The sequence below is a fragment of the Entamoeba histolytica genome, genomic scaffold (assembly GCF_000208925.1).
Source record: "Entamoeba histolytica HM-1:IMSS scf_1104750518431 genomic scaffold, whole genome shotgun sequence".
Lineage (NCBI taxonomy): Eukaryota > Evosea > Mastigamoebida > Endamoebidae > Entamoeba > Entamoeba histolytica.
In genome coordinates, this window is record NW_001914969.1 from 1 (window position 1) to 25,755 (window position 25,755).

Here is a 25,755-nt window from a genome sequence, read left to right on the forward strand (position 1 = left end):
GTGTCTGTATTTGATGGAACAATAAAGGGCTAAATTGAGCTTTAAGAGATTGAAGAAGTACTTGTTCAAATTCATTTAATTGTCTTTTAATTTCTTCTTCTGCATTAGTAACATTTGAATCGCAACTCTTTTCGTTTTTCATTGTCAGACTAGGTGATATGGTTTTATGAGATGAACGATATAAATTTAAAGTATGACAGAATTTGTTTTGGTAATTCTTCTTCTGAACTTTTTCTATTTTTTTGCTGGAGTTTTTGATTTGAATGAAACTCAACAAAAATATATTTTTGTAAATTATTGTTATATATTACAAAAATAAAATACAAAAATCTAAAAAATCGACGGAATAAACAGAAATATAAATTAAATGACTATCACATCAATTGTTATTTGTCTTTTCATATCACTAACATTAGGTAAACCTGTTTTTGTAGAAGTAAAAGAAAATGAAATCACAAGAGAAGTACTTCCAGGAATGATCTTCCTTCCTCTTTTTGTATTAGCAACGGTTCTATTCATTGTTATTCGTACAACATTTCAAGCAATTCGTGATCGAAGAAAAAGACCATTAAACAGTGCTGAAGTGGTTGAACAAATGACATTTTAATTGATTTTTGTTATTAAAATCAAATTTTTATAATAAAACGAAAACAAAGAAAATAAAAGAAACCAATTGAGAAGTAAATTAAAACGCTTAGAAGCATTTTCTGTGGACAATAGCTGGTCCAGATTCATCATATTCTTCCTTGGTAATCCACATGTTTTGGAATGTAGAAAGTGATGCAAGAATTGATCCTCCAATCCAAACAGAGTATTTTCTTTCTGGTGGTGCAATAACCTTAATCTTCATTGTTGGTGGTGCTAATTGAATCATTTCCTTTTCAAGTCTGGTGTTAATACCTGGATACATTGATGTTCCTCCTGAAAGAACAATATTTCCATAAAGATCCTTTCTGATATCGACATCACATTTCATAATTGAATTGTAAGTAGTTTCATGAATACCATTGCATTCCATACCAAGGAATGATGGTTGGAAGAGAGCTTCTGGGCATCTGAATCTTTCATTTCCAACAGTAATAACTTGTCCATCTGGAAGTTCATAGCTCTTTTCAAGTTCACTGCTTGATGCAGCTTTTTGCATTTCTTCATTGAAATCTTCAGCAACATAGCAAAGTTTTTCTTTAATATCTCTGACAATTTCTCTTTCAGCAGTAGTGGTGAAAGCATATCCTCTTTCAGTTAAGATTTTCATGAGATAATCAGTAAGATCACGTCCTGCAAGATCAAGTCTAAGAATAGCATGTGGAAGTGAGAATCCTTCATAAATTGGGACGGTGTGTGAAACTCCATCACCTGAATCCATAACAATACCAGTAGTTCTACCTGAGGCATATAATGAAAGAACAGCTTGAATTCCAACATACATAGCTGGGGTGTTGAATGTTTCAAACATAATTTGAGTCATCTTTTCTCTGTTAGCTTTTGGATTCATTGGGGCTTCAGTTAAAAGAACTGGATGTTCTTCTGGTGCAACTCTAAGTTCATTATAGAAAGTATGATGCCAGATCTTTTCCATATCGTCCCAATTGTTAACAATACCGTGTTCAATTGGATATTTAAGTGTAAGAATACCTCTCTTTGATTGAGCTTCATCTCCGACATAAGCATCCTTTTGACCCATACCAGCCATAACTGAAACGTGTCTTGGTCTACCAACAATGGATGGGAATACAGCTCTTGGTGCATCATCACCAGCAAATCCGGCTTTACACATTCCTGATCCATTATCTACAACAAGTGCTTGAACTTCTTCGTCTCCCATAATTAATTAATGATTTAATTCAGTTCATTATGATCTTTAAATACTTTTTGTTTGGAGTTAACGATAATGAAAACTCCAAAGTTCTCACTTTTTTTATTTAGTTCAACTCTTCTTAGTTTTATTAGTTCTGAATGAATAGTCTTTTTGTTGTTTAATTTTTATTAAAAAATAAATTAAGAATAGTAATAAAAAATTGTTATTTATCACAAGAATTAACAGTAAAAGAAACATTATTTGGTTGCTGTTTCATTTCAATTTCATTGATCTTGTTGTTTGTATCGTCAAGTGATTTTGGTTTACAAAATTCAGAAAAGTATTCATGTGCTTCAACACTTCCTTCTTGATAAATCCTTCTCTGTTTTCCATATTCTGTTAGTGGATGTTTATGAACAACTTCTTGAATAATTTGATATTGTTTAGGAGCAATAGCTCTGTTACAGCTAAATTAAATAAATATTATGTACAAATTATCAAAGAATAATATATAAAAAAACAAACAAATTACGAAGTAATAATGGGGTGATTGCTAATATTACATAAAGTAAAATAAAAAGATATGTTGATGGTTGAGAAAATATAATTGAAAATGCGTTTGTTGATAAACCACGCTTAGACATTTGAGGTACAAAGGAAACAAGTAAAATACAAACAAGAGAAAGTATGAAAGATACAAAGAATCCAAGAACTAAAAAGATGTTCCAGCTTTTAATAGATAATGCCATTGTTGTTAATATTGTTAGTGTTGAAGTAATACTAATTAAAATTGAAAAACAACCATATCCACCAGTTTTTCCATGTTCATCAAATACGTCATTTGTTATAATTACAGAACTTGACAGAAGATATAACATAACACTTTGATAAACAGCTAATACAAGCCAAGACACATATGAAGTAATTGAAGTAAAATTATTTCCTTTTAATATTTCTTTATGTGCTTCAGGATAATCTCTCGCTGAAAAGAAAGGAATATCAATTTCAAAAGCTCCAATAAAAACAGGAGGCATTGAAGTCATAATCATATTAAATAAAGTAATAATTAAATCCTCATATAAAGATTGCCCACTAAATGCATTTTGAATTCCAAACCAGAATTGCATTAAAATAAATGCAACATTCTTATAAAATGATAATTTTACAATCAAAGTATTTCTTCTAAGTGCTTGTCTTCCATGGAAATAAATTAATTTTTGTAAATGTCTAAATTTCCTAACAGCATAATCACTGGTTTGAGCAGCTTGTGTACCTTCTTTTCCAAAAATTCCAACTCCAACATCACTTTCTTTAATTAATGAAATATCATTTCCTCCATCTCCAATTCCAAGACATACTTTTCCTGTTCTATTTTTTGCATTTTTAATTATTTCTCCTTTGATAAGAGGTGTAACTCTACAACAAATAACTGCTTTTGCTCCAAGTACTATATTCCAAAAATCGTCTAATTTTCCAACTGCATTATATACTCCAAAATCAAAGACAACTGAATAGTCTTCATTTAATACTCCATTTTTTAATACCTCAACACAATTATCTGTTGTCATGTGAATAATTTTTTCTTGTTGTGTTAATCCACATGTAGATCCAATATTTATTGCTGTTTCGACTTTATCTCCAGTAATCATCCATATTCTAATTCCTCCTCTTCTTAATGATTGAATTGTTTCAGGTACTCCATCTTGTAATTTATCTTCAACAGCAGAAACTCCAAGTAATGTAAAGTCTTTTTCAATTTCACTAATGGCAGCATTTACTGCTTCATCTCTACCTACAATAAGTGATTTAGCATTATCATATTTAATCATCCATTCAATAAAAACAGAGTCAGGAATTATTTTATATCCAAGAACTAATGTTCTATATCCTTCTCTAGCAAATTTATTTACATCCATTTGAGCTTCTTTTACTTTTTCACCTGTTTTCATTAATGGTAATGTTGTCATATCAGCTCCTTTTAAATATAATACTAATGTACCATCCCACATCCTCACTAAAACACTCATTCTTTTTCTGTTACTATCAAATGGAAAGACTGCTTGAATATCAACTTGATGTTCTTCTCCAGCTATAACTAAAAATATTGACTTTTGTGTTCTTTTAGTGAAAATATAACCATTTAAAGATGCTTCTTCACAAAGAGCAATTTCATCTGGTGATCCTGATTGAAATGTTATTTTTTTACCATGAATATTTGAAACCGCTTCATGGCAAATAGCCATACATCGAATAAATTCATCCATCTTTTTTAATATACTTTCATTTTTATTATTTGAATTATTGTCATCTTCTGTTGAACAAAATAATATTTGGGAATTATCATCTTTCTTAGATAAACTTTGTTTTCTTGATATCTTTTCTGATGTTGTACCAGTCATTGGACGAGAAAATAAGGTTAATGTTAATTTATTTGGTTTATATTGTGGATATTCATTTGATCTTTTTTTCTTTACAGTAATTAAATGAGGATTTATTTGTAAATTTTGAGGTTGAGTAATGTTTTCATTTTCTACAGTAGAAATAGGATTTGGTGTTTCATTTATAATACCTTCATTGTCTTTATTAACTAACATAATTGGAATTTGTGGTTGTGAATCCAATGAATTTCTTGGCATATTAACACCAAAATATGAGTCATGAAAGAAACTATTTCTTCTAAAAGATTCATTGTTTTCATTAAACTTTGTTAATGGTCTTCTTTTAATATCACTTTTAATTGGTTTCTTCCAAGAATCAAACGATGTTATATTTACTTCTTTATCCTCACTTTCTTCTACTAAAGTTGTTGTTCCTTTTTCTCTAAGACCATCATATGTCATACTTCTTGAAATAAATAAAGACTGTGCTGCTGTTGGTATAGCACTTGACATAAGTGATTCAGGAATAGAAACCCCAACAAAATTATTTCCAACATCACTTTCAAATAATGTTCTTTCTGCTTTAAATTTATTTATATTTTCATTATTCATATTATATGCTATTATACCATTTCCTGTTTCTTCAAACATATACCCATCAATGGAACATTTAATAAATTTCATTTCATTTTCTGTTAATGTTCCTGTTTTATCCGAAAGAACATATTCAACTAATCCTAATTCATCATTTAATGTCCCAGTCCAAGGCATACATCCTTTTGTTTCATTTTCTCCAATAGTGTTTAATGTATTAATTTCTAAATCAGAATCAAATGACATAAAAAGCATTTGAAACATTTTAGAGAATTCTAATGAAACAAGACATGAAACTGGTACTAAGAATGAAAACATATTTAAGAACGAAAAAAAGTGAAGAACAGTTTGTTTCCAAACATTGTCAGTATCTGGTAAATACCATTTTTCTCCTTTACGATAAATATATGAATATGTAAAATAACATACTGTTGATGCTAATATAACAATAAAATCAAATGTTAGTGCAATAGCAACAAAACGATTAAACTTACGATTAGTATGACTGAATTTAATTTTAGGTTTTGATGAATTTTTTGCTAATTTAGTATCAAACCCACAATACACAATAAATAATAATAATCTTTCTGTATTTCTAATTGTACATCCATTTGGAATAAAATTTTTTTCTGATACACTATAACTCTGTGACTCTATCTCAAATGTCCCTACAAAATGATCAAAATTTGGATCTGGTTGTGTTGTAAGAAAATCTCCTTTTAATTTACAAATATCTTCGTATGACTTATCAATAAAATGAGATGGAACTAATCTTTGTTTAAGATTACTTTCACCATCTAACTCAGATGTTTCAATAAATACAAGACCATCTTCATTTGTTGTTTGTAATGGAATACCATCAGCTGGAATTCTTGAGTTATTTGGAAGAACCAAAATATCTCCTGGATATATTTGACTTGCTTTTATTTTAATTAAATTTCCATCACTTTGTAATTTATCATACTCTACTTTATTTAATTTTTTGTCTGCCCTAAACTTTCTCTATACTTTGTTAGAATAACTTACTATTTCTTTAAATTAAGAAAAAAATTTAACAAACAAATTCATCAAGTAACTCTCTAATACATGAAAATCCTAACATAATACATACAGGTACTATTGAAGCAACTGGACTTGCTGCTGATAACTGTGGAATACAGGATAAAATTGCAACAATTAAGAAGAATAAATTAATGAAATATTTAAACTGATTAAATAAAAAAACTGGAATAAAACTCCACCAATAATATTTTGTTGTTTTAACAGAATTATCAGGAAATCCTTCTTTTTTATTTCTTTGATAATCAAATAAATGAATAGTCGGATATCTTAACTCAGATTTTTCAGGTTTTTTTTGTTTCACCTTAGCCGACATTGACAATGTTCTTTTTTAGTTTAAAAAAAAAATAATGAAACTCTGTCATAAACAATCAAAATAATGTTTCTCATTAATACTTATCCTTCTATCTCACTAAAAACTTCTACTGATAATGAGAATATTTTTGTTTCTTCATTTATTGGTTACCACGTGTTTATTCTATAAACGTATTTTTAAATTAATCTTTCTTTTGTTTTCTTTTTTTGACATTAGTTTGATTCTTGAGTTTTACACCTGATTTTCAAAGTCATACTCAAAAATCTTAACGAAAAGATGATATTCTCTTAAAATGAATAATAGCTTTATACCAAGAAGATTAATTAATTAAATTATCTATCTTATTTAACACAACAACAGAAATTCCTTATTAAAGAAAAAGTTATGGAAAGTTAGTAAACAAAAAGCAAAAAAATGTAAATAATAAATGAATAATGCCAAAAACACAACATTTGAATTTAAACATTCTACTACCTTTAGTTCTAGGTTATAAAAAACTTAATCAAAATTTTACCAATAAAAATTTCTTAACTTAAAATAAATAAAAAAGTTATTCAATTAAAATTAAACTAAAACAATGTTTAGTTAACTAAAAATGAACAACTAATTGAATTAAATAAATAATTTATCTTAACAAATTAATTAGACAAATTAAACTAATTATATTATCTATATTCACATGTTTAACTGATTTTTAATTAAAAATAAGAAGTACATTATTTTTGTGTAAAAATGATTCATTTTATTTAATTAATGAAAGAATTGCTACTTTTTTATTTCATCGTTTGTCGTTTTTAAAAACATTAAATTATTATTCAAATAAATTAATAATTAAACTTTTAAAACAAAAATAATATATTGGAAATGAATGATTCTTTTTAATTAATTTATTATAATAAAACAATACCAAATTAAAAATATATCTCTAAAATTAAATAATTACATGTAACAAATTGAAAACTATTAAAATTATAATTATAAACTATAATTAGTTCAAAATAACATTAAAAATTTTTTTATTTCTTTTATGATTTAAATAATTCTTTTTGATGCTAATAACATAAAATTGAATTGAACAAAAATTCATAAATAATTTTTTTTTAATTTATTACATTAAAATGAAAGTAAATGATATAATAAAAGAGTAGAGTGTAATTCAACAATAAAAACATCATATTAAAGAATAACTCTACAGAAATTGATGAAGAATATCTTAACACTCTCATCAATAAAATAAAAGAAATGAAAGTTGAAAAATGTGCCAACATTAATTACTACTTTCAAAGAAAAGAAGCTGACGAATTAATAATGGAAATTAATAATAGATGGATATGGTCAGGAAGCAGAATGCAGGAACTGCAAGATGATATGAAGAATATTTCAATGATTATGCACATCTATCTCCAAAATAAAATAATAAGAGATAAAAATGATGAAATAAAAGAAATCATAAAGAAAATCAATAGACTAGAAGATTTGGTCAAGGGAAGGAAATTGTACAGAATAAAGTGCATCATGAAATTAAAAGAATATGAAGAAGAAGGAATAAAAGTTAAAGCACTAGAAAGAATAAAATACCTAAAATATATGATGACAATGATAAAAGAAAGAATTAAATTTAATAAAAATGAAATAATCAGAATCAATACAAATAAAATCATATTTGATTCTAACAAGAAAATTAAAATAAGGAAGAAACAACAAATGAAATATACCCAAATAACGATATTACTTTAGAATATTGGAAATGTTATATGAAACACAGGTGATATTAAATAAAGAAAAATGGAAAATAAAACAAATCACCTCGTTGAATGAAAGATATAGAAATTATGATAATGTCATAATAACAATAAATGAAATAAATTTAAGTATAATGAAAATAAATAACTGGAAATATTTATTGATACAAAATAAAAATAAGATAAAACAAAGATAAAGATAAAATATAAGTAATAGATAAAAAGAATAAAATAATTCTAATAACTCATATAACCAATGTCTCATATCAAAATAATAATGAAGATTAATGAAAAGAACTAAAGAATAAAAAAAATTAACATAAATGGAATAATAAATATAGAAAGTATTAGACTAATTAAAGAAATAAAAAATGAAAATAACATTGTAAAAAAGTTAAAATATTGTTGTTAAAAATATGAAGAATGGTATTAAACATTGTTTCTATCACAAGCAAACATACTTCGTAAAGTTCCTATAAAAGAACTTGATTATTCTGAAAGGAATAAACAACAAGAAAAGCAAATTCTATTAATACTTAATTAATTTCTTATTATATTTTATTTAAATAAAGAAAATAATTAAAAATACAATTTTTGTTTTTTTTGGATAATTTTTTGTTATTCTTCTTTATTGAATCTAAACTTTCAATTGACATAAACAAAAGTCTTTCAAAAATAAATAACAAACTTATAGTTATTGTTTTTGAAATAATAAAAAGTAATTATATAACACCACCAAATATCTCTAAACTAAACAAACTTTTCTAAATAATAATAAACAATACAAAACTATGAATTACAATTTGGTTATTTACAATTATTCTTTTTTTTTTCTTCAAAAGAATTTCTCGGACTTTATTTAAAATATTTAATTATTGATAACTTTTATCAATAAAAATTCTTATTATAAATACAATTTTCATAAATAAAATTGGATTTAATCAAAATGTGTTTTTAAATAAAATAATTAAATAATATAAAATAAAAAAAATAAAAAAAGGCATCAACTAAATTTTCTGCTCACAAAAAGATTGAAAAACTATAAATATTCAGAAGAATAATGAGTTTAGATTATAAAACTGATGCTGCTCTTCAAAAACGTTTGCACGAAGAATTAGCCCAACTTGTAACTCAGGAAGGAAATTGTGTTTGTGCTGATTGTGGTGCTACTACTCCTAAATGGAGTAGTGTTAATCTAGGCATTTTTATTTGTATAAGATGTGCTGGAATTCATCGTTCAATGGGAACTCATATTTCTAAAGTTAGATCTATTACCCTTGACTCTTGGACAGAAGATCAAGTTAATCTTGTTCGAAGAATAGGAAATAATAACGCCGCAAAAATATGGGAAAACCAATGTTCTGTTGTTAAAAGACCTGACATGGATCAACACCAATTAGAACGATTTATCAAAGACAAATATGAACATAAACGTTACTTTAACCAACAAAATTATTCTGATTTCTACAATGGCAATGCTTCACAAAAACAAAGCCAACCAATATCTCCTTCTTCAAATGTTCAACAACAAGTTCAATACCCTCAAACAACACCTTCTAAACAATTAAACTTTTTACCACCTTCAAAATATCCACAGTCACCTTCTCAACAAAGAAAACAACCAACTCAAATGTCTCCTTCTTCTGCTTCTCCATTGTTTGATATGAATAATTCTACTCCTAAAATGTCTTCACAACAAAAACAAACTCAATACCCAAATTTATTTGACATGTTAGATGCAAAACAAAGTCATGCTGAACCAACAATAAGTCCAGTTTCACAAAAATCTTCACAACAATCAAAACCTTCTGACATTCTCAGTAATCTTCAAAGTAAACCTCAAGTTACATCAACTAATATTTTTGACAATATTGCTTTTCAGAATCCTCAAGCACAACAATCTCAATCTCATCAATCTTATGATCTTTCACAACAAAAGAAGATTGATTATATGTCACTTTATGGAAATCCACAACAATTCCAACAACAGCCAATGATTTATCAACAAACTGTTCCTCAAGGAAGGTATGATGCTTTAAGGAGTCAATATCCAATGTATCAACAACAACCCCAACAACAAGGCATTCAGTTACCACAAAGAGATTATTCTTCAATTGGAAAGTATTACATTTAATTTGGTTTTTTATTTGAGTTTATTAATTTATAATTTTAATGACTTTGTTTTATTATTAAAAAATAAGAAAAAAGATTAAAAGAACTTGAAAACAAAACAATTTCATGAGTTTAGAAGAAAAGAAAGTTGAAAATGATGAAGAGATAGATTTTAGCCTTGAACAAGACTCAGAAGAAAAAGAAGAAATGCAGGAAAGTGAGTTAGTTAAAGAAGAAGAAACAAATAAAAGTACAGAGCCAATTCAAGAAACAAAAAATAAGCAACAAGAAGAATCAAAAGAAGAAGAAGATTCAGAAGAAGAGCTTGAAATGAATTTTGAAACAACAATAACAGATGAAGATTTCCAAAAACTAATTGAAGAAAATAGTTCATTAAAGATGAAAATTGATGAAATGAATGAAGAAGCAAATGTAAAAGAAACAAGAATTAAAGAGTTAGAAGATGAATTAAATAAAAGCCAAAAGACAATAGAAGACATAAGTTGTACTAAAGATAAAAATACTGCTATATTAAGAAAAGCAGCATATATGGAAGAAGAATTAAAAAAAACAAAGCAAAGAAATAACGAATTAGAAAGGAGTATTGCTATGTCTGAGAAAAAGAAACAAGAAGCAATTAAAGAAAGTGGAATAAGTAAAGAAAAAGAAGAAATTGCTACAAAGAAAACAGAAGAAGTTCAAAAGAAAATAGATGAAATAGAAAAAGAAATGAATAAAATAATTACTGAGAAAGAGACAATGAAATTACAAATTGATATGAAACAAAATGAAGTAAAATATGTAAAAGAATTAAATGAAACATATCAAGGAAAAATTACTGAGTATAGAAATAAGATTGGAGAATTAGAAGAAGTTAATGGAAAATTAACAAAGAAAGTAAATGGAATGGAAAGAAAAATAGAAAAAATGGAAAAAGAAAATGAGCAAAATCAAGCTAATACAAATGAGTTAATTTATAATTTAAAAGAAGATATTAAAACTAAAGATAATATTATTATTGGACTTAAAACGGATTTAAATAATACAGATGAAAAAATAGAAGGATTAAAAAGTGAAATTAATAAAATGAAAAGTGCAAAGAAAGAAAATAAAACTGATGATATTTTTGAAATTAAAAAAGAACATCAAATTCAAGTTGAAGAAATGAAAAAACAAATTGAAGAAAGAGATAAAGGAATGAAAGAAAAGAATGATAAATGTATTGAACTTATGAAAGAAAATATTCAAATGAAAGAAAATAATGAAAAACATAAAAATAAAGAAGAAGAATTAGAAAAAGAAATAAATGAATTAAAAATTATTTCAAAAAGATATGAAGATAAAATACAAATTATTGAAAAAGAAAATGAAAATTTGAAAAAAGAAAAAGAAGAGATAATTCAAAACCAACAAAGAAAAGAACATATTAAAGAAAAAGAAGAATTAATAGAAAATAAACAACAAGAAATAAAAAAAGAAGAAGAAGAATTAGTAATTAAAGAAACAACATTAGAAGAAAGTATGTTACAACCAATTCAAACAACACCATTTGAACTTAAATTTGGTAAAAATAGTAATGAAGAGTCAAGAAGATTAAGAGTTGAATTAGATCAATTAGAAATGGAAAAAAAAGAATATAAAAATATGATTAATTCATTACAAACAGAAGTAAATGAGTTAACAAATGAAGTTAAAAAATGGAAAGATATTGCTGTTTTAAAAGATGTTCAACAAACTCAATCAGTTCAACAATCTGATGGAAGTTGGTTTAGTTCATGGTGGAAAACTGATAAAGATGAAGTAAATATGATGAAAAAAGTAGTTGAAGAATCATTAAGAAGAAATATTGAATTACAAAATCAAATTGAAGTTCTTCAGAAACAGTTAAATGAATTAAAGTCAAAAGATATTCAAACAAAGACTGTTTTAATAGAATCTAAATGAAATTAATTTTTCTTTTAATTTATAATTTAATTATATAAAAAATAAAAAAAAATATAACAATTTTATTAAAATATTAATAAAAATGTTAAAATACAGTCTTTATCATTAAGCAAGCTGATGAATAATTATATTCTTTATTATCTGTTATTTTATATAATGCTTCTGTATTTCTTTGAATTAATTGTTCATTCATTTTAATTTCTTTTTGAACATGTAATTGAAATATAGAATTAACTTGTGAATAAATAGACACAAGATATTGATTATTATTTTGAGCTTGTTGAATTGTTTTAATATAATAATTTTTAAGTAATTCATTTGTTTGAATTTGAGCTATTTGATTAAATGAATAAGTATGTTGTATTTCAAAAGAATCTATTGTAGTTTCAATTGAGTTGGTTGTTGTAATTTCAGATTTAGTTGATTCATTTTCCCAGTTTTCTACAAATGGGATTGAAGTATCTTTTAATCTCCAATAACCAGAGACATGATATTCATCTTTTCCTGATTGAAAAAAACGTGAGTGATTAATAGCGTCTAACATACTTTTTCTCCATCTACTTTTTCCATTAAATTGAGAAAGTTGAGAAAGAATTGACCAATGAGTTTTAATAAAATCTGGAATATCACTTTTTACTGAGAAAAACGTTTTATATGGATATAAAGACATTAATGAAAGATAAAATATTCGAACAAGTGAAATCCACGGTATATAATTTTTTTGTAAAACAACTTTTTTCATTTTACATAATAAACAACAACAATTCATTTCTTCTTGTGGAATTTGTATTTCAATATCTGACATTTTTATATATTAATAAAAAATATCAGTTCTTACTTACTTTGAAGTTAATAATAAGGTTTTGGATTAATTTTTTATTTCAAGCAATATTTTTATTTTATTTAAAACATTAAAATTGATTAGTATTATTATTATAATTCTAAAAAATTTGAATTTTAATTAATTAGTTGTAGTTTTGATTTGAAAAAAATTGAAATTGAATTGAAATTATTTAAATTTTTCTTTTTCTTCAATTAAAGTATTAAAGTTGTAAGTAGTACTTTATAATAATTTTGAAATAATTTACCTCTAGACACTTGTTTTGTACAAAACTAGATTTTTGGGGTATTTTAATGGACAAAATAGTATTAAAAAAATTAAAAATTCCTAAAAAATGTTAATTCCTTTGAAAATCAAATTATTAATTTGTTTTTTATTTTTATGAATAACACATTATTTCATAAAAACAATAATTTGAATTTTAAAAATATATTTATGCTATATATAACATTAAAAAAAATTAATAAGAAAAAAGTAAATTTAATCGAACATAGCAACTTCGAGTTCTACTCCTGGTTCGATCTTGAGAGAAGTCTAAAAGAAAATAAATATTTATATTGATTTATTTAAATAAAATAATTAACAAACAATTTCTTTAACAAGTTCTGGAGTAGTTTTCAATGTTAATACTCTCTTGTAAATTCTCATTTGGAAATGATCCCAAGTCTTTGAACCTTCACCACATGGTGTCTTTCTTGTGGTAATTCTTAAGGTTTTAGTTGGAATTCTAACTGGACCTTTGACTTGAACTCCCTTTTTCTTTCCATTTTCTTTTACTTCAGTACAAAGGGCTTCAACTGCTTTAACCTTAGTTGAAGTAATTGTGATAGTAATATTCTTTACAACTACTGGAGTGACTGGAGCTTTAATATCTTTCTTGATGTCAGCCATTACTTCGGTCCGATGATATTTTTTAAGATTTTTAGGGTTGTCCTGGTTTTTCTTTTTTTTGGTATTTATAAATAATATTTTTAATTAAAATTTATAGTTTTATTTATTATTAATTTTTTCTTTTTATGAAATATTTAAATTTTTGTTATTATGGGAAAGAGAGTTATTAAATTTCTGCTTTTTTCTTTTCTTCTCACTTTATCAAAAAGAATATCAGGAAATCTTTAAAAATGAAATGAAAAAGAGTGCAGAAAAACGACAATATTACATCCATCTTGTTGAATGTAGAAATGTTCCTACAGATGATTGTGAAGTAATGTTAAAATGGAAACGTGGAAAAAAACAAATTAACAAAGGTGTTTTAAAACAATTAAATTGTGTAAATGGAGTTGTTAAAGGAAATCAGTTTGGAGTAATTATGCCTCAATGCACATTATTTAGAAATTCTAATGGCTATGAAGAGAAATTAATTAAATTGTCATTAACTAAATTCAAAGACGATAAAAAGAAAAAACAAAATGTGATTGGATATTGTTATATTAATCTTGCTGAATACGTAGATTTTTCTACTAGACAAAATGTTACTTTTCCTATGAAATCTAAGAAAGGTAAATCATTTGACTGTGAAATTGATATACAGTGCCTAGGTGGAGTAGAAGTTTCTGAAGCTGATAAAACTGAAATATTTTCTGCCTCTAAATCAACAAATCCGTTTGGAGAAGAGAGTGATGAAGAGATTAGTGATGAAGTTATAAATCCAAAAAAAAAGTCTAAAGAATTGGACAGAAATAATAAGTCCACTTCAACATTAAGAAAAAATGAAATGCCTCAGAAACAAGTAAATACCACTAACCCATTTGATGACACAAATGACTTAACTAATAAAAAACCAACAACAACTCAGTCTGTGATAGTCACATCTTCAAACAATCCATTTAGTGAAAATAGTAGTGATAATTCTGAACAACAACCAACAACTGTTTCTCAAACTAATCCATTTAGTGATGATGTTAGTGATGAAGCTATTAAGATGAATCACCCAACAACTACGATGTCTGTTGAAACAAACACAAATCCATTTAATGAAGATAATGAAACTTTAGATAAGAATTCAAAAACAGCAGTAGTAGTTACAGACAATTCAGCAATATCACAAAAAACACTTAGTACAAATCCATTCAGTGATAGTAGCGAAAATGATGATAATAAACAACAAAATGAGGAGTCTTTAGGTATTGCAATAAAAACCTCTACTACAAATCCGTTTAATGATGATAGTGACAATGAGAAACAAAAAACACAAAATGTTACAGACTTACATCAGTCAAATCCATTTATTGATGAAAGTGATGAAAAAGTTGAGGAACAAGTAGAGGAGCATAGAAATCCTTTTGGTGATGAAAGTGAAGTTATTGCTCATGTCCAATGTAAAGAAAGTCATTCCTCTAGTGAAAAAAGTGATAGGGTTGTTGAAATGGCTGAAGGAACAAACCCATTTGGAGAAGATAACAGTGATGTTATTTCAGAGGAAGAACCAAATCAAATAGAAACAGATTTACAAGTTAGTGCTGAAGATAAAACAAGTAGTTCAGAAGATTTAGATGGTAATATATTTGTTTCTACAAGAACAAAAGAAGACTCTCCAGAAGTTAATTTAATAAAACCTAAAGAAGACTTAGTTCCAATAATTCAATATAAAAAGAATTCAGGATCTATTGATTTGAGAGAAGTATTTGACTCAGTTAATAATCTTAAAGGTAACCTAGATGATTTGGATAGTTTTATTATACTAATGAAGAAGTGGTGGTGTGATGGACAACCCCATATTGAATTAAATGTTCTTCCAATGATAATGGATGATTATAAACAGTGCGTGTGGTTATTAATTGGAATGAAAGACCTTGGAGGTAAAATCAGAAAGCCAGGTACTAAAATGTCTCAGCGTGATATTCAAATTAATGAAATATATGAAAGTACATTCGTTCGTGCAGTTAAGTTAATTTCTGCTAGAATAGAAGGAATTTTAGATTATTTAATAAGTGTGACAATGTTTGACTCAAAAAGGTCAACATTTGAAGAAGGGGTTGCAAATGGAACAGCAGAGATTATGAATGACATATTTGAATCAGTTTCAAAGAATGATCAATCTATTGCTGATAGATTATTGAAACAAATATGTCATTTCATTTGTTATTATATCATAGAAGAAATGTTGAAGAGAAATAAAATCAATGGAATGAAAGGATTCCAAATAAATTATTTTGTTTCTTGTATTCAAAGCCAAGTGTTTAAGAAATATATTTCTTTAAAAAAGTATATGAAATGTCTTGATCCATTATTGGAGTTTTGTAGATTATTGACAATGCCAATGAGTTTAGAAATAGTTCAAATGAAGGATGAAGTATTTCCTTCATTATCTGTTTCACTTATTAGTAAAACTTTACGTTCTTTTAGATTAGATAGTTACAATTTAAATAGAGTTCCACAACGTGTGTTTGATTATCTATTTGAACATCCTGATGGTAAAAATATATTATCCCGCTATGATATTCTTAAGTAATTGTGTTTTTCTTTCATTCTTTTTTCCCGTTTTTATTCTTTTTTTGAAAACGGGAAGAATTTAATTATATTTTCTTGACTTGAGTAGAGAATTTAAACCATCTAAAAACATTAAGAAATCATTAATTCATTTATGCAATCAGTTAAGTGTGTTATTGTTGGTGATGGTGCAGTTGGAAAAACTTGTCTTCTTGTTTCATACACTACAAATGCTTTTCCAACAGAATATGTACCAACTGTGTTTGATAATTATTCTGCAACTGTTATGGTTGATTCTAGACCAATTAACCTTGGACTTTGGGATACTGCTGGACAAGAAGATTATGACAGAATTCGTCCATTGTCATACCCACAAACAGATGTCTTTTTGTTATGCTTTTCTGTTGTTTCACCACCTTCATTTGAAAATATTTCATCTAAATGGAAACCAGAAGTTTCTCATCATTGTCCAAATGCTCCATGTTTATTGATTGGTACCAAAATTGATATTAGAGATGAACAAACACAAACAAACAAAACATGTGACAAGAAAATTGAACCTATAACATCTGAACAAGGTGAAGCAAAATGTAAAGATATTGGAGCTCTTAAGTATATAGAATGTTCAGCATTAACTCAAAAGAATTTAAGATATGTTTTTGATGAAGCTGTTCGTGCAGTAATTAACATCAATAAAAAAGAGAAAATAAAGAGAAAGAGTTGCCTTATTTTTTAAAGTCAATTGAAGTGTTTTTTTTATTCTTTAATCAATAGTCATATATTTTTCTGGATTTATTTCTTTTTTTCATATTATTTTCAATATAACTGAGCATACAATTTGCCATAATTAAATACTCTTGCTCAACAAACCCTTCAAATTGAATAATCTTCTTTAAATTTTCAAGACTATTATTATGTTTTCTTTCAAGTATTATTCTTTCTTTTAAATGTTCAATAAATGGAGTAAATTGGTAATATGAAACTCCCATAAACTTTCCATATTTTTGGGTAATATGTTCATTATCTTTAAGCTTTTTCCATAAACAAAATTTCATCTTTTCTGCATGGATAATATATTCTACAAATTCTTCTAATTCACTTAAATTTAGAGAGTCAATTCTTTTAATAATACTAAGGAAAATAGTAATGGTTTTATGGTATAATTTACATTGTTCATAAAAAGAGGTTGTAATAATTTCTTCAAAATTTATTGTTGAGGTTGTTGTTAATGAATCAATTTTCATCAAACAATCCCAACTTTGAATTATTAATTCAAAATATAAAAGTACTTTTGGAGTATAATCATACATATTTGAATTAGTCATATGAAATTGGTTATAAATAATAACTAAATAATCAAGGTATTTACTAAATGAAATAAAGATAATATCATCTTTATTACATTTAATTGTTGAAAACCTAAATTTCTTTTTTAAAATAAGTTCTGCTATATCTTCAGTTTTTTGAGTATTTAATGACCAAAAGATAAGTATTAATAGTTTTATTTGTTGTCTTTTATTAAATTTTCTTGTTTTTAAACTTGAAATAATATTTTTAATTATTTGGTTGCCATCATCTTGTTCTATTAAACACACAAAATCTTCTTTTGATACCTTTTTATATTGAATTGAATCAATAAGAGTTTTTATTTGAGAGATTTTACCCATTCACAACTTCTTTCATTATTTCTCAAAAAGAAATATTTATAAGAATAAATATAACATTTATAATCACTTTTTATATCAAACATTGACTTTATAGTTGAGTTTTTATTTTAAAATTTTGAAATTCACAAAATTTTATGGTTCAATTACGCATTGAAACTGTCTTAATAACTTAACCAAAGGAAGTGGAATTTCTTCTTCTTTGCTTTTACAATATTTTAAAGTTTTCATACACAAATTTACTAATGGAGTCTCTACGTCTAAACTTGTCAATATATAAAAAAATGAAAATAAAGTTAATAACAAACTTTGACTCATTAAATAAACTAGACAATTGTACAACATTTGTCCATCAACTTTATTTCCTATCATAGACTCATACTCTGGCATATGGCTAATATACAATGAAGTATATTTAGTTGTTACTTTATTTGTAATGATACATTTTCCATCAAGTGTCTCTGCTAATATTCTCACATCACTTTCCAAACCTTTGACTTGGTCATTTTCTATCCACACGCCATTTTTTGGGACTTGTGAACTTGAATATCCTTTACTTGTGTATGGCTGCATGATATTTTTCCATAACAATGGATTTTGATAATTAATGAGATACGTTGGGTCATGAGGCATCTTAGATGTTACTAGTTGTAGTTCTGGAATAATTCCAAAATATTTACATAAGCCACGATTATCGTATTCATGAACTCTCCCTTGTGGTCCTTCTTTATGATAAAAGACTGCATACGTTCCTAACAAATGCTTATTACAATTTTCATTTAAATAACTTTCGATACTATCTAATTCTTCTAGTTTAAATTGATAAGGAGCACCAGCACAATCTCCAAAAACAAGAATATCTGGATTTTCACTTTCAAGAATTTCTTTTGTAATGTTTCTAACGTTCAGCTTTTTGTTATTAATAAAATAGAAATAAAAACAAACTTTTTGAAAGACATATTTATTTGAATATTACCAAATTCTTTCCAATGTTGAGAAATATAATCCCAAGTTCTATAACCACCAGAATGAGAGTGTATTACCATGACATTAATAATATGTTCCATTGTTTAAAGAGTTAATCATCTTTTTCCATATATTATTTATATGGTAGTGTCTTTTCGTTTAAAAAAATCTTAGAAGATTATCTTTTATTTATTAAATCACAAGTCAATTAAAAATTATTGAGCGATGAAGAATTATGACAGCAACTACCATAGTAATAATACTAATTCCAACAAGTACATATAAAACATAGATTGTAATAGACCTTAAATGATTTTCATTGTTAGGTCGTATGTTTGGCTCCACAGATGAAGAGTCTTCTACTACTAAACTCTCTTCAGACTGACGGCTATTTAAGCTTTGACTTTCATTGGATGAATCATTACTACTTTCAATATTACTTGAAGACTCATTTGCTTCTGCAGACTCATTGTATAGACGTTGAGGGACATCAGTATTATTTCTAAACTCACCGTATGGTCCATACTCTACGTCAGAGAAATCTACATGAAGAACTACTGAAACAGGAACATCTCCTCCATCATTCCCACCAATACCACATAAAGAATCTGCTCCAAGTTTAATATAGCCTCCAAGACCCCAATTTTTACCCCATGAATTTCGAACAACAACATACTCAATACCATCTTCAATACCATATCCAACAATTCCAACAACGTGAGTTGTGACAACTCCTTTTTCACATTTAAGACCCCTTAATATACCTCCACGATATGCAGTCCAGTATTTAGGATAAACACATGAAACAAATCCACCATAATGATGAATAATTGGTTTAATAATATTAATGTCTTCTGCAGAATCGAAAATAGTATAACTGAGTTTAATTGGTGTTCTTTTTCCTTTAACACAAGCCATTCTTTTTGATGGTTCTCTACCTGAATAATAAGGATAATCATCTATTGTAGAAACATAATGCGAAAAGTCTAATACACTATCAGCATATCCTCCAGCACAACGATATCCTCCGACTTCACAGTCAAGAAGTTGTTGAGGACTAAACATTTTGTATTGAGGCTTTCCATCTCTTAAATAAGTGAGATTAGCCCATTTTAATTGAAGAGCAAGAGCATTACTTACACAATAACATGACCCACAAGATTGTTGATCAAACTCAATCCCATTGCAAAAATCAATTTCTCCAGGATTTAACTTTCCAAAAAGTGTTTTTTGGTTACAAGCAGAATAGTTAATAGGAACAGGACCTTTTGGATATGGAATAGTAATATTAATTGTATCATGTAATTCTTTAGCATTACTTCTTTTAGGCTTTTTCATTAACATTAAATCTTCAAACTCTTGATTAGATAAATCACTCCATTGATTTAAATCAAAATAAGCATCAACATCTTTTTCTCTTTTTTGATTTAACGTTTTAATTTCCATTAAATTTTTCATAAAAATTAATTTTCTATGAATTTCATTAATATTATTATATGTCTTTCCATATTTTATTTTCCATTCTTCCCAAAGTTTATTCTCATTTCCTTTTAAATATTCTAATTTTGGAATTACTTTGAGTGAAAAAGAACATATAACCAATGAAACAATAATAATCAAATGGCTCATTGACTAATACTTTTTCGACTTTTTTTTTTTTTGAGTTCATACTTTTTTAACTTTTTGCTTTTTACTTATAAACTTCTTCCTTTTCTTGTTTCTTAATCAAAAAAATTCAATTTAAATGAACATAAAGACCTAAAAAACCTATTTGGGTTGCTCTTCTTTTCCACAAACCTCTTCTTTTAATTCCCTTATACTTTTTCTAGAATACTTATCGAGTGCTTTTTTAAGTTCATCAATATAAATGACGAATTGTTCATTGTCTTTATAAAGATTATCAATTTCAAGATGTAAGTCTTCTATAATCTTTTCTCTATCACTCAGTGCAGTTTTATACTCAATGATTTCTGTTTCCAAATCATTAATTTTTTGTTTAAACTCTTTTTCAACATATCTAGTAGCATCGAGTTTTAAAGCATCTCTTTCTTTAATTAATTCCTCTTTAGTTTCTGTAACTTCTCTTAGTTGTTTAGAAATAATAGTTATCTCATCTGTCTTTTCCATAATAATTCTATTTAACTCCTCAGTTTTGTCTTCTGTTGGTTGTAATTTTTCAATTTTATCTTTTAATTCATCATTTTCTAATTGAAGTGTTTCAATTTTTGCGTTATTTTGAGCAAGTTTTTTCCATTTTTCAATCTCTGTTTTCATGGCATCACTAACAATTTTACTATTTCCTTTTCTTAATCCTAAAATTTGTTTTTGTAATGCATCAACAGTTTTTTTGAATGTTTCTTCATTCTGAAGCCATCTTGTAACAATATCATCTTTCTTCTTTAATTTTTCTTCTAAATCTCTCTTTTCATCTCTAAGTATTCTTTCTTGATCCATTTTAGCAAATACGGTATATTCTAAATGTCTTATTTGTGATTTTGCTTTCTCAAGTTTGTCAGCCCCAATTATAATTCCATTTCCTCGTTTAAGTTGTTCATTTTCTAGTCTTAGTCGTTCAATCTCTTCTTTCATTTCATCAGGTGTTCCTGTATAAACAGCATTTCTTTTAATAATACATTGTATATTACGTGATGAAAAACAAAATTTAATGGTAGAAGAAGTTTCTTTAATACTTGATAATGAAGGTGAAACAGTTCCAATGATAACTGTTTTACAATTACCACCTAATGAATCTTTTAACATAAATGTTAATCTACTATCTCTATAAGGAATAAACACATCTGACTTACCAGTACTTGCTTGAACTAACCCATGAATAACTCTTCCAAATACAACAAGAGAACGATTAATATTTGCTGCTTCTTTTAATAGTTTTCCTTTTGCTCCAGTATTTGATTGACGTTCAGACCCAGCTAAATCAACAAACGTTAATTTACTTGTTGATTCAACTTTTTTTCCAATTCCATTTTCTAACTTTGATATAAATACAGTGAATATACAATGTGAACGAGATGATCTATCATTTGATAATGTTGCACTTGTGTGTCTTAGTGTAAATCCTTTTTGGATAATTTCCCATGCCTCTTCCCAAGAAGTAATAACAATTTGTTCATTTGATAAATCATTTTTTCGTTTTCGTTTATCATCATCACCAGAAACAGCTACCATACTCAGTTCTGTTTTAATTTTATTTTTATCAATTAAGTCAATTACTTGTTCATTATAAATTTCTTGCATTGAACATGTCATTGAATAAATAATTCCACTTCCTGTATCCATTTGAGCATTGACCTTTTCAAACAAATATTTTAATGATCGAGGTATAATTCCTTGTTCTTCTTCAACATCACAATTTCCTAAATTATAAATACTTGAAAAATAAGTAATAAAATCAAATTATTCCTTTTAAAAAAATAATTAAAAATAATACAAACCAAATGTAGTAAACGTTTTTCCTGAACCTGTTTGCCCATAGGCAAATAAAGTTGAATTATATCCGTTTAATGCTGTTTCAACAAGAGGAATTCCTATTTGAGTGAAGACATCTTTTTGTGATGTTTTTTGGTCAGCAACATAATCAAAATTAAAACTTTCTCCTTTTAATTCTTCAGAAAAATAAACCAAAGTCTTGTCATTTTCTGCTTTAATACAGACGTCATTGACTTCTCTTTCATTTTGTGGTCTAATTCTAATAGCAACTGAGACAGAACTGTTCATCACTCAATTATTTAGTAAATAAGAGTTTTTTCACTTTTTTCCTTTTAGTAAAAATTTATAATTATTTACTATTTTATTATAAGAAAATATGACAAAGAATCGTTAATAAGAAAATACTGTTTTAAATTATCTTAGCTCTTCATAAATAATTATGTTCAAAGATGCCTTTATACTGAGCAGTTCCATCCATTCTCATAAATATCATTTGACAAACTCTCTCTCCTGGATACAAACGGATTATTCTCTATAGGTATAAATTTCATTTCTTTTTTTTTTTAATAAAAGGAGAATAAAACAAACATTTGATGAATTATATATTTCTAAAACTTGTCTATTTGAGATTCCTGGATTCATAAATGATGCAGTAATATGAACAAAAAGTCCTAATCGAGCAAATCTTGATCTTCCTTCTAATAATCCACAAATTCCATTACTTAATGTAACAGTCTCCCTTGTAATACCAAGACAAGTAGTATGTGGTTGAACCTCAAAGTACTCTCCATCTTTGATTGTAATAACATCTGTTTCCTCTCTATAATTGGTAGATTCTTTAATGTCCATTGGACAATCTTTATTTTTAAATATTCTAAATTCATTATCAAGACTTAAATCAACACTTGCTGGTCCAACAGCATTTTCATTTAATGGAGTGATAACAATCTCTTTTGTTTGAAAAGCTTTTAAGATAGCGTCATGACTTAATACTGACATGTCAAAAGTTTCTAAAAAATTTTAGAAATACTTTATATATAGATAAGGGTTTTCTTCGTTTAGTATTAACCCTAATATTTTATCAAATGTTATATATGACATTAAAAAAAGAAAGAAAAAAATAAAACTGAACTTAAACCAAAAAAGAATTATTTTAGATGCTCACTTCTAAAAGAGGTGGACTTGTTTATGATAAAGAAGCTAATTTTAATGAACCTATGATGAGAAATTGCGTTGGAATTAGTCATTTTTTTGTATTTGATGTATTTGACAAAGCATTATGTTTCTTAGATAAAGTTGTTCAAATAGGATGTTATGGAGATGCAGCAACATCACAAGAAAAACATAAAATTTGGGTAAAAAGAATTTGTAGTAATAATGAGTATAATAAAGGGAAAGAAAAAACAAGTAAAGTAGGTTGTGGTGCACATGCTTTTGTCAGAGAAGTACAATTACGAACAATAATTCATGGGACAATATTTAAAAAAGAACAAGTTATTTTCAACTTTGACAATAATATTTATTCAACTCATAAAGTTTCATTTCTTCCTTTATTTGAGCCTAAAATGTTTAGTTCAAAGTATCAAATTGTTATGAAAAAAAAAGTAGTTCTTGTTACTATTGGAGAAGGACATTCTGCAGCATGTAAACAACAAATGCAAATGAACTGTTTCCAATTAAAACATAAAAAAGAAAAACAATCAAAAGACCTTAATGAAAAAGGTGAAACTTCAATTCAGTCAATAAATCCTCCTTTACAATCACCTTTTGTTATTTGTCAACAACCATTTCTTCAGTCTGATTCAAAACAAGAAGAACTTCATGATAATAGTAAATGTGCATTTACTCAAGGAGTAGTTAATTATGATGGTAGATATTATTTTATGTGTAATGAAGATGAAATGGCTAGAAAATATCTTAGTCGGATTGATTCATTAACAAAAGAAGTTCTTGCAGATATTGAGAATAATCCTTATGATCAACGCCTTCAATTATTTATTCAACTAATTCAAAATACTAAAAAGGCATTTGTCCAATAAAATATGAATTTAAGAATAAATAAGAAGGTTATGACTTTGTCTCTTAGTGTTAGAGTCTTGTCTCTCATTTTCTATAGTTTAATGATTTTTGATTTATATTTTTTTTTTTTAATATTTTTTTTTTCTAAAAAAGTCATAAAAAGATAAACTATTTGAAGAATTAATCTGTTATCTTACAATCTTCATTTATACATTTCATGGGTGGATCTTCTTCAAAACAAAATTCATCTAGACAACCAACAAAAAGTAATACTTCTGTTAAAACCGCTGATACTAGAAAAATGATTCCTGATAATTACCAAACAATGGAAGAACTTCAACAAGGATTAAGAGAAGCTGGTTTGGAAAGTTCTAATTTGATCCTGGGAATAGACTATACTAAATCAAACACATGGACTGGACAACATTCTTTTGGTGGTCAATGTCTTCATACTATTAATCCACAAGATCCAATATTTAATCCATACCAAAAAGTCATTGATATTATTGGAAGAACATTAGATCCTTTTGATGATGACCATTTAATTCCAGTTTATGGATTTGGAGATATAACAACAACAAATAAATCAATATTTTCATTTTTACCAAATGATGCACCTTGTAATGGATTTGGTCATGTTTTACAACGATACAATGAAATTACTCCAAGTGTTCAAATGTCTGGTCCAACTAACTTTGCTCCATTAATTAATAAAGCTATTGATATAGTTCGTAAAACTCAAGCATATCATATTTTAGTTATTATTGCAGATGGTCAAGTTGATAATGAAAAAGCAACTAAAGCAGCAATAGAACAAGCTTCTAATTATCCTATTTCAATAATTTGTATTGGAGTAGGAGATGGACCATTTGATAAAATGGAGACTTTTGATGATGAGTTAGGTAACTCCAAGTTTGATAATTTCAATTTTGTTAATTTTAATAAAGTTATTGGACCAAGAGTAGAAAATCCTGACATTGCATTTGCTGTTGCTGCTCTTCAAGAAGTTCCTATTCAATACATGTGTTGTAAGAAATTGGGATATTTCTAATTTATTAAGTTTATTTTATATTTTTGGTTTGGACTTGGAAGTTGCATGTAACAAACAATACACAAACTTTAAAATAAAACAATGTTTCGAATAGTCTGTTATTGTCTGGTTTTGACATTGCTTTTTTATAAAAAAAAACATCTTACTCATTATTCCATAGATGGTAGTGATTAATATTTATGGTTGAATATCATTTGTTATTATTGAAGAATATGTATTTATAACAATGATAGTATTATTTCCTTATTGACAGACAAGAATATTTGATAATGAAGGAGTTTAATATATTGTGTATTATAAAAGAAAAATGATATTTATGTTATTGATGACAAATGAAATTATTCATAACAACACAGTGATAATAGTATATTCTGTCATCATAAAATAATACAGTT

At 26.5% G+C, this 25,755-nt stretch overlaps 15 protein-coding genes across 15 annotated transcripts, besides 2 other annotated features; 6 read left to right on the forward strand and 9 right to left on the reverse strand.

The window, feature by feature from the left end:
* Nucleotides 1-660: 660 nt before the first annotated feature.
* Nucleotides 661-1,890, reverse strand: EHI_140120 (actin, putative). The gene has a single exon (XM_650064.2). The coding sequence runs from the start codon at nucleotides 1,823-1,825 to the stop codon at nucleotides 695-697; it is 1,131 nt and encodes a 376-aa protein (XP_655156.1). The 5' UTR covers nucleotides 1,826-1,890; the 3' UTR covers nucleotides 661-694.
* Nucleotides 1,891-2,021: 131 nt separating this feature from the next.
* Nucleotides 2,022-6,145, reverse strand: EHI_140130 (phospholipid-transporting P-type ATPase, putative; the record flags this gene model as incomplete). The annotated part of the gene is made up of 3 exons (XM_651647.1): nucleotides 2,022-2,265; nucleotides 2,324-5,772; nucleotides 5,831-6,145. The coding sequence occupies 3 exons, from the start codon at nucleotides 6,143-6,145 to the stop codon at nucleotides 2,022-2,024; spliced, it is 4,008 nt and encodes a 1,335-aa protein (XP_656739.1).
* Nucleotides 6,146-7,254: 1,109 nt separating this feature from the next.
* Nucleotides 7,255-8,042: a repeat region.
* Nucleotides 8,043-8,206: 164 nt separating this feature from the next.
* Nucleotides 8,207-8,441: a repeat region.
* A 506-nt stretch (nucleotides 8,442-8,947) lies between these two features.
* On the forward strand, nucleotides 8,948-10,021 carry EHI_140140 (gtpase activating protein, putative; the record flags this gene model as incomplete). The annotated part of the gene is made up of 1 exon (XM_651648.1): nucleotides 8,948-10,021. One exon carries the CDS (start codon nucleotides 8,948-8,950, stop codon nucleotides 10,019-10,021), a length of 1,074 nt encoding a protein of 357 aa, XP_656740.1.
* A 104-nt stretch (nucleotides 10,022-10,125) lies between these two features.
* EHI_140150 (uncharacterized protein) lies at nucleotides 10,126-11,943 on the forward strand (the record flags this gene model as incomplete). Its single annotated transcript, XM_651649.1, has 1 exon — nucleotides 10,126-11,943. One exon carries the CDS (start codon nucleotides 10,126-10,128, stop codon nucleotides 11,941-11,943), a length of 1,818 nt encoding a protein of 605 aa, XP_656741.1.
* An 85-nt stretch (nucleotides 11,944-12,028) lies between these two features.
* Nucleotides 12,029-12,748, reverse strand: EHI_140160 (uncharacterized protein; the record flags this gene model as incomplete). Its single annotated transcript, XM_651650.1, has 1 exon — nucleotides 12,029-12,748. One exon carries the CDS (start codon nucleotides 12,746-12,748, stop codon nucleotides 12,029-12,031), a length of 720 nt encoding a protein of 239 aa, XP_656742.1.
* Nucleotides 12,749-13,264: 516 nt separating this feature from the next.
* On the reverse strand, nucleotides 13,265-13,675 carry EHI_140170 (40S ribosomal protein S20, putative; the record flags this gene model as incomplete). The annotated part of the gene is made up of 2 exons (XM_651651.1): nucleotides 13,265-13,318; nucleotides 13,373-13,675. 2 exons carry the CDS (start codon nucleotides 13,673-13,675, stop codon nucleotides 13,265-13,267), a joined length of 357 nt encoding a protein of 118 aa, XP_656743.1.
* Nucleotides 13,676-13,910: 235 nt separating this feature from the next.
* On the forward strand, nucleotides 13,911-16,235 carry EHI_140180 (uncharacterized protein; the record flags this gene model as incomplete). The annotated part of the gene is made up of 1 exon (XM_651652.1): nucleotides 13,911-16,235. The coding sequence occupies one exon, from the start codon at nucleotides 13,911-13,913 to the stop codon at nucleotides 16,233-16,235; it is 2,325 nt and encodes a 774-aa protein (XP_656744.1).
* A 132-nt stretch (nucleotides 16,236-16,367) lies between these two features.
* Nucleotides 16,368-16,949, forward strand: EHI_140190 (Rho family GTPase; the record flags this gene model as incomplete). The annotated part of the gene is made up of 1 exon (XM_651653.1): nucleotides 16,368-16,949. The coding sequence occupies one exon, from the start codon at nucleotides 16,368-16,370 to the stop codon at nucleotides 16,947-16,949; it is 582 nt and encodes a 193-aa protein (XP_656745.1).
* A 31-nt stretch (nucleotides 16,950-16,980) lies between these two features.
* EHI_140200 (uncharacterized protein) lies at nucleotides 16,981-17,880 on the reverse strand (the record flags this gene model as incomplete). Its single annotated transcript, XM_651654.1, has 1 exon — nucleotides 16,981-17,880. The coding sequence occupies one exon, from the start codon at nucleotides 17,878-17,880 to the stop codon at nucleotides 16,981-16,983; it is 900 nt and encodes a 299-aa protein (XP_656746.1).
* A 132-nt stretch (nucleotides 17,881-18,012) lies between these two features.
* On the reverse strand, nucleotides 18,013-18,944 carry EHI_140210 (uncharacterized protein; the record flags this gene model as incomplete). Its single annotated transcript, XM_001913762.1, has 3 exons — nucleotides 18,013-18,137; nucleotides 18,186-18,748; nucleotides 18,823-18,944. The coding sequence occupies 3 exons, from the start codon at nucleotides 18,942-18,944 to the stop codon at nucleotides 18,013-18,015; spliced, it is 810 nt and encodes a 269-aa protein (XP_001913797.1).
* Nucleotides 18,945-19,047: 103 nt separating this feature from the next.
* Nucleotides 19,048-20,472, reverse strand: EHI_140220 (cysteine protease, putative; the record flags this gene model as incomplete). The annotated part of the gene is made up of 1 exon (XM_651655.1): nucleotides 19,048-20,472. The coding sequence occupies one exon, from the start codon at nucleotides 20,470-20,472 to the stop codon at nucleotides 19,048-19,050; it is 1,425 nt and encodes a 474-aa protein (XP_656747.1).
* Nucleotides 20,473-20,610: 138 nt separating this feature from the next.
* On the reverse strand, nucleotides 20,611-22,578 carry EHI_140230 (kinesin, putative; the record flags this gene model as incomplete). Its single annotated transcript, XM_651656.1, has 2 exons — nucleotides 20,611-22,217; nucleotides 22,296-22,578. The coding sequence occupies 2 exons, from the start codon at nucleotides 22,576-22,578 to the stop codon at nucleotides 20,611-20,613; spliced, it is 1,890 nt and encodes a 629-aa protein (XP_656748.1).
* Nucleotides 22,579-22,717: 139 nt separating this feature from the next.
* On the reverse strand, nucleotides 22,718-23,289 carry EHI_140240 (deoxycytidine triphosphate deaminase, putative; the record flags this gene model as incomplete). The annotated part of the gene is made up of 2 exons (XM_651657.1): nucleotides 22,718-22,822; nucleotides 22,879-23,289. The coding sequence occupies 2 exons, from the start codon at nucleotides 23,287-23,289 to the stop codon at nucleotides 22,718-22,720; spliced, it is 516 nt and encodes a 171-aa protein (XP_656749.1).
* Nucleotides 23,290-23,447: 158 nt separating this feature from the next.
* On the forward strand, nucleotides 23,448-24,329 carry EHI_140250 (uncharacterized protein; the record flags this gene model as incomplete). Its single annotated transcript, XM_651658.1, has 1 exon — nucleotides 23,448-24,329. The coding sequence occupies one exon, from the start codon at nucleotides 23,448-23,450 to the stop codon at nucleotides 24,327-24,329; it is 882 nt and encodes a 293-aa protein (XP_656750.1).
* Nucleotides 24,330-24,526: 197 nt separating this feature from the next.
* Nucleotides 24,527-25,360, forward strand: EHI_140260 (copine, putative; the record flags this gene model as incomplete). The annotated part of the gene is made up of 1 exon (XM_651659.1): nucleotides 24,527-25,360. The coding sequence occupies one exon, from the start codon at nucleotides 24,527-24,529 to the stop codon at nucleotides 25,358-25,360; it is 834 nt and encodes a 277-aa protein (XP_656751.1).
* Nucleotides 25,361-25,755: the final 395 nt, after the last annotated feature.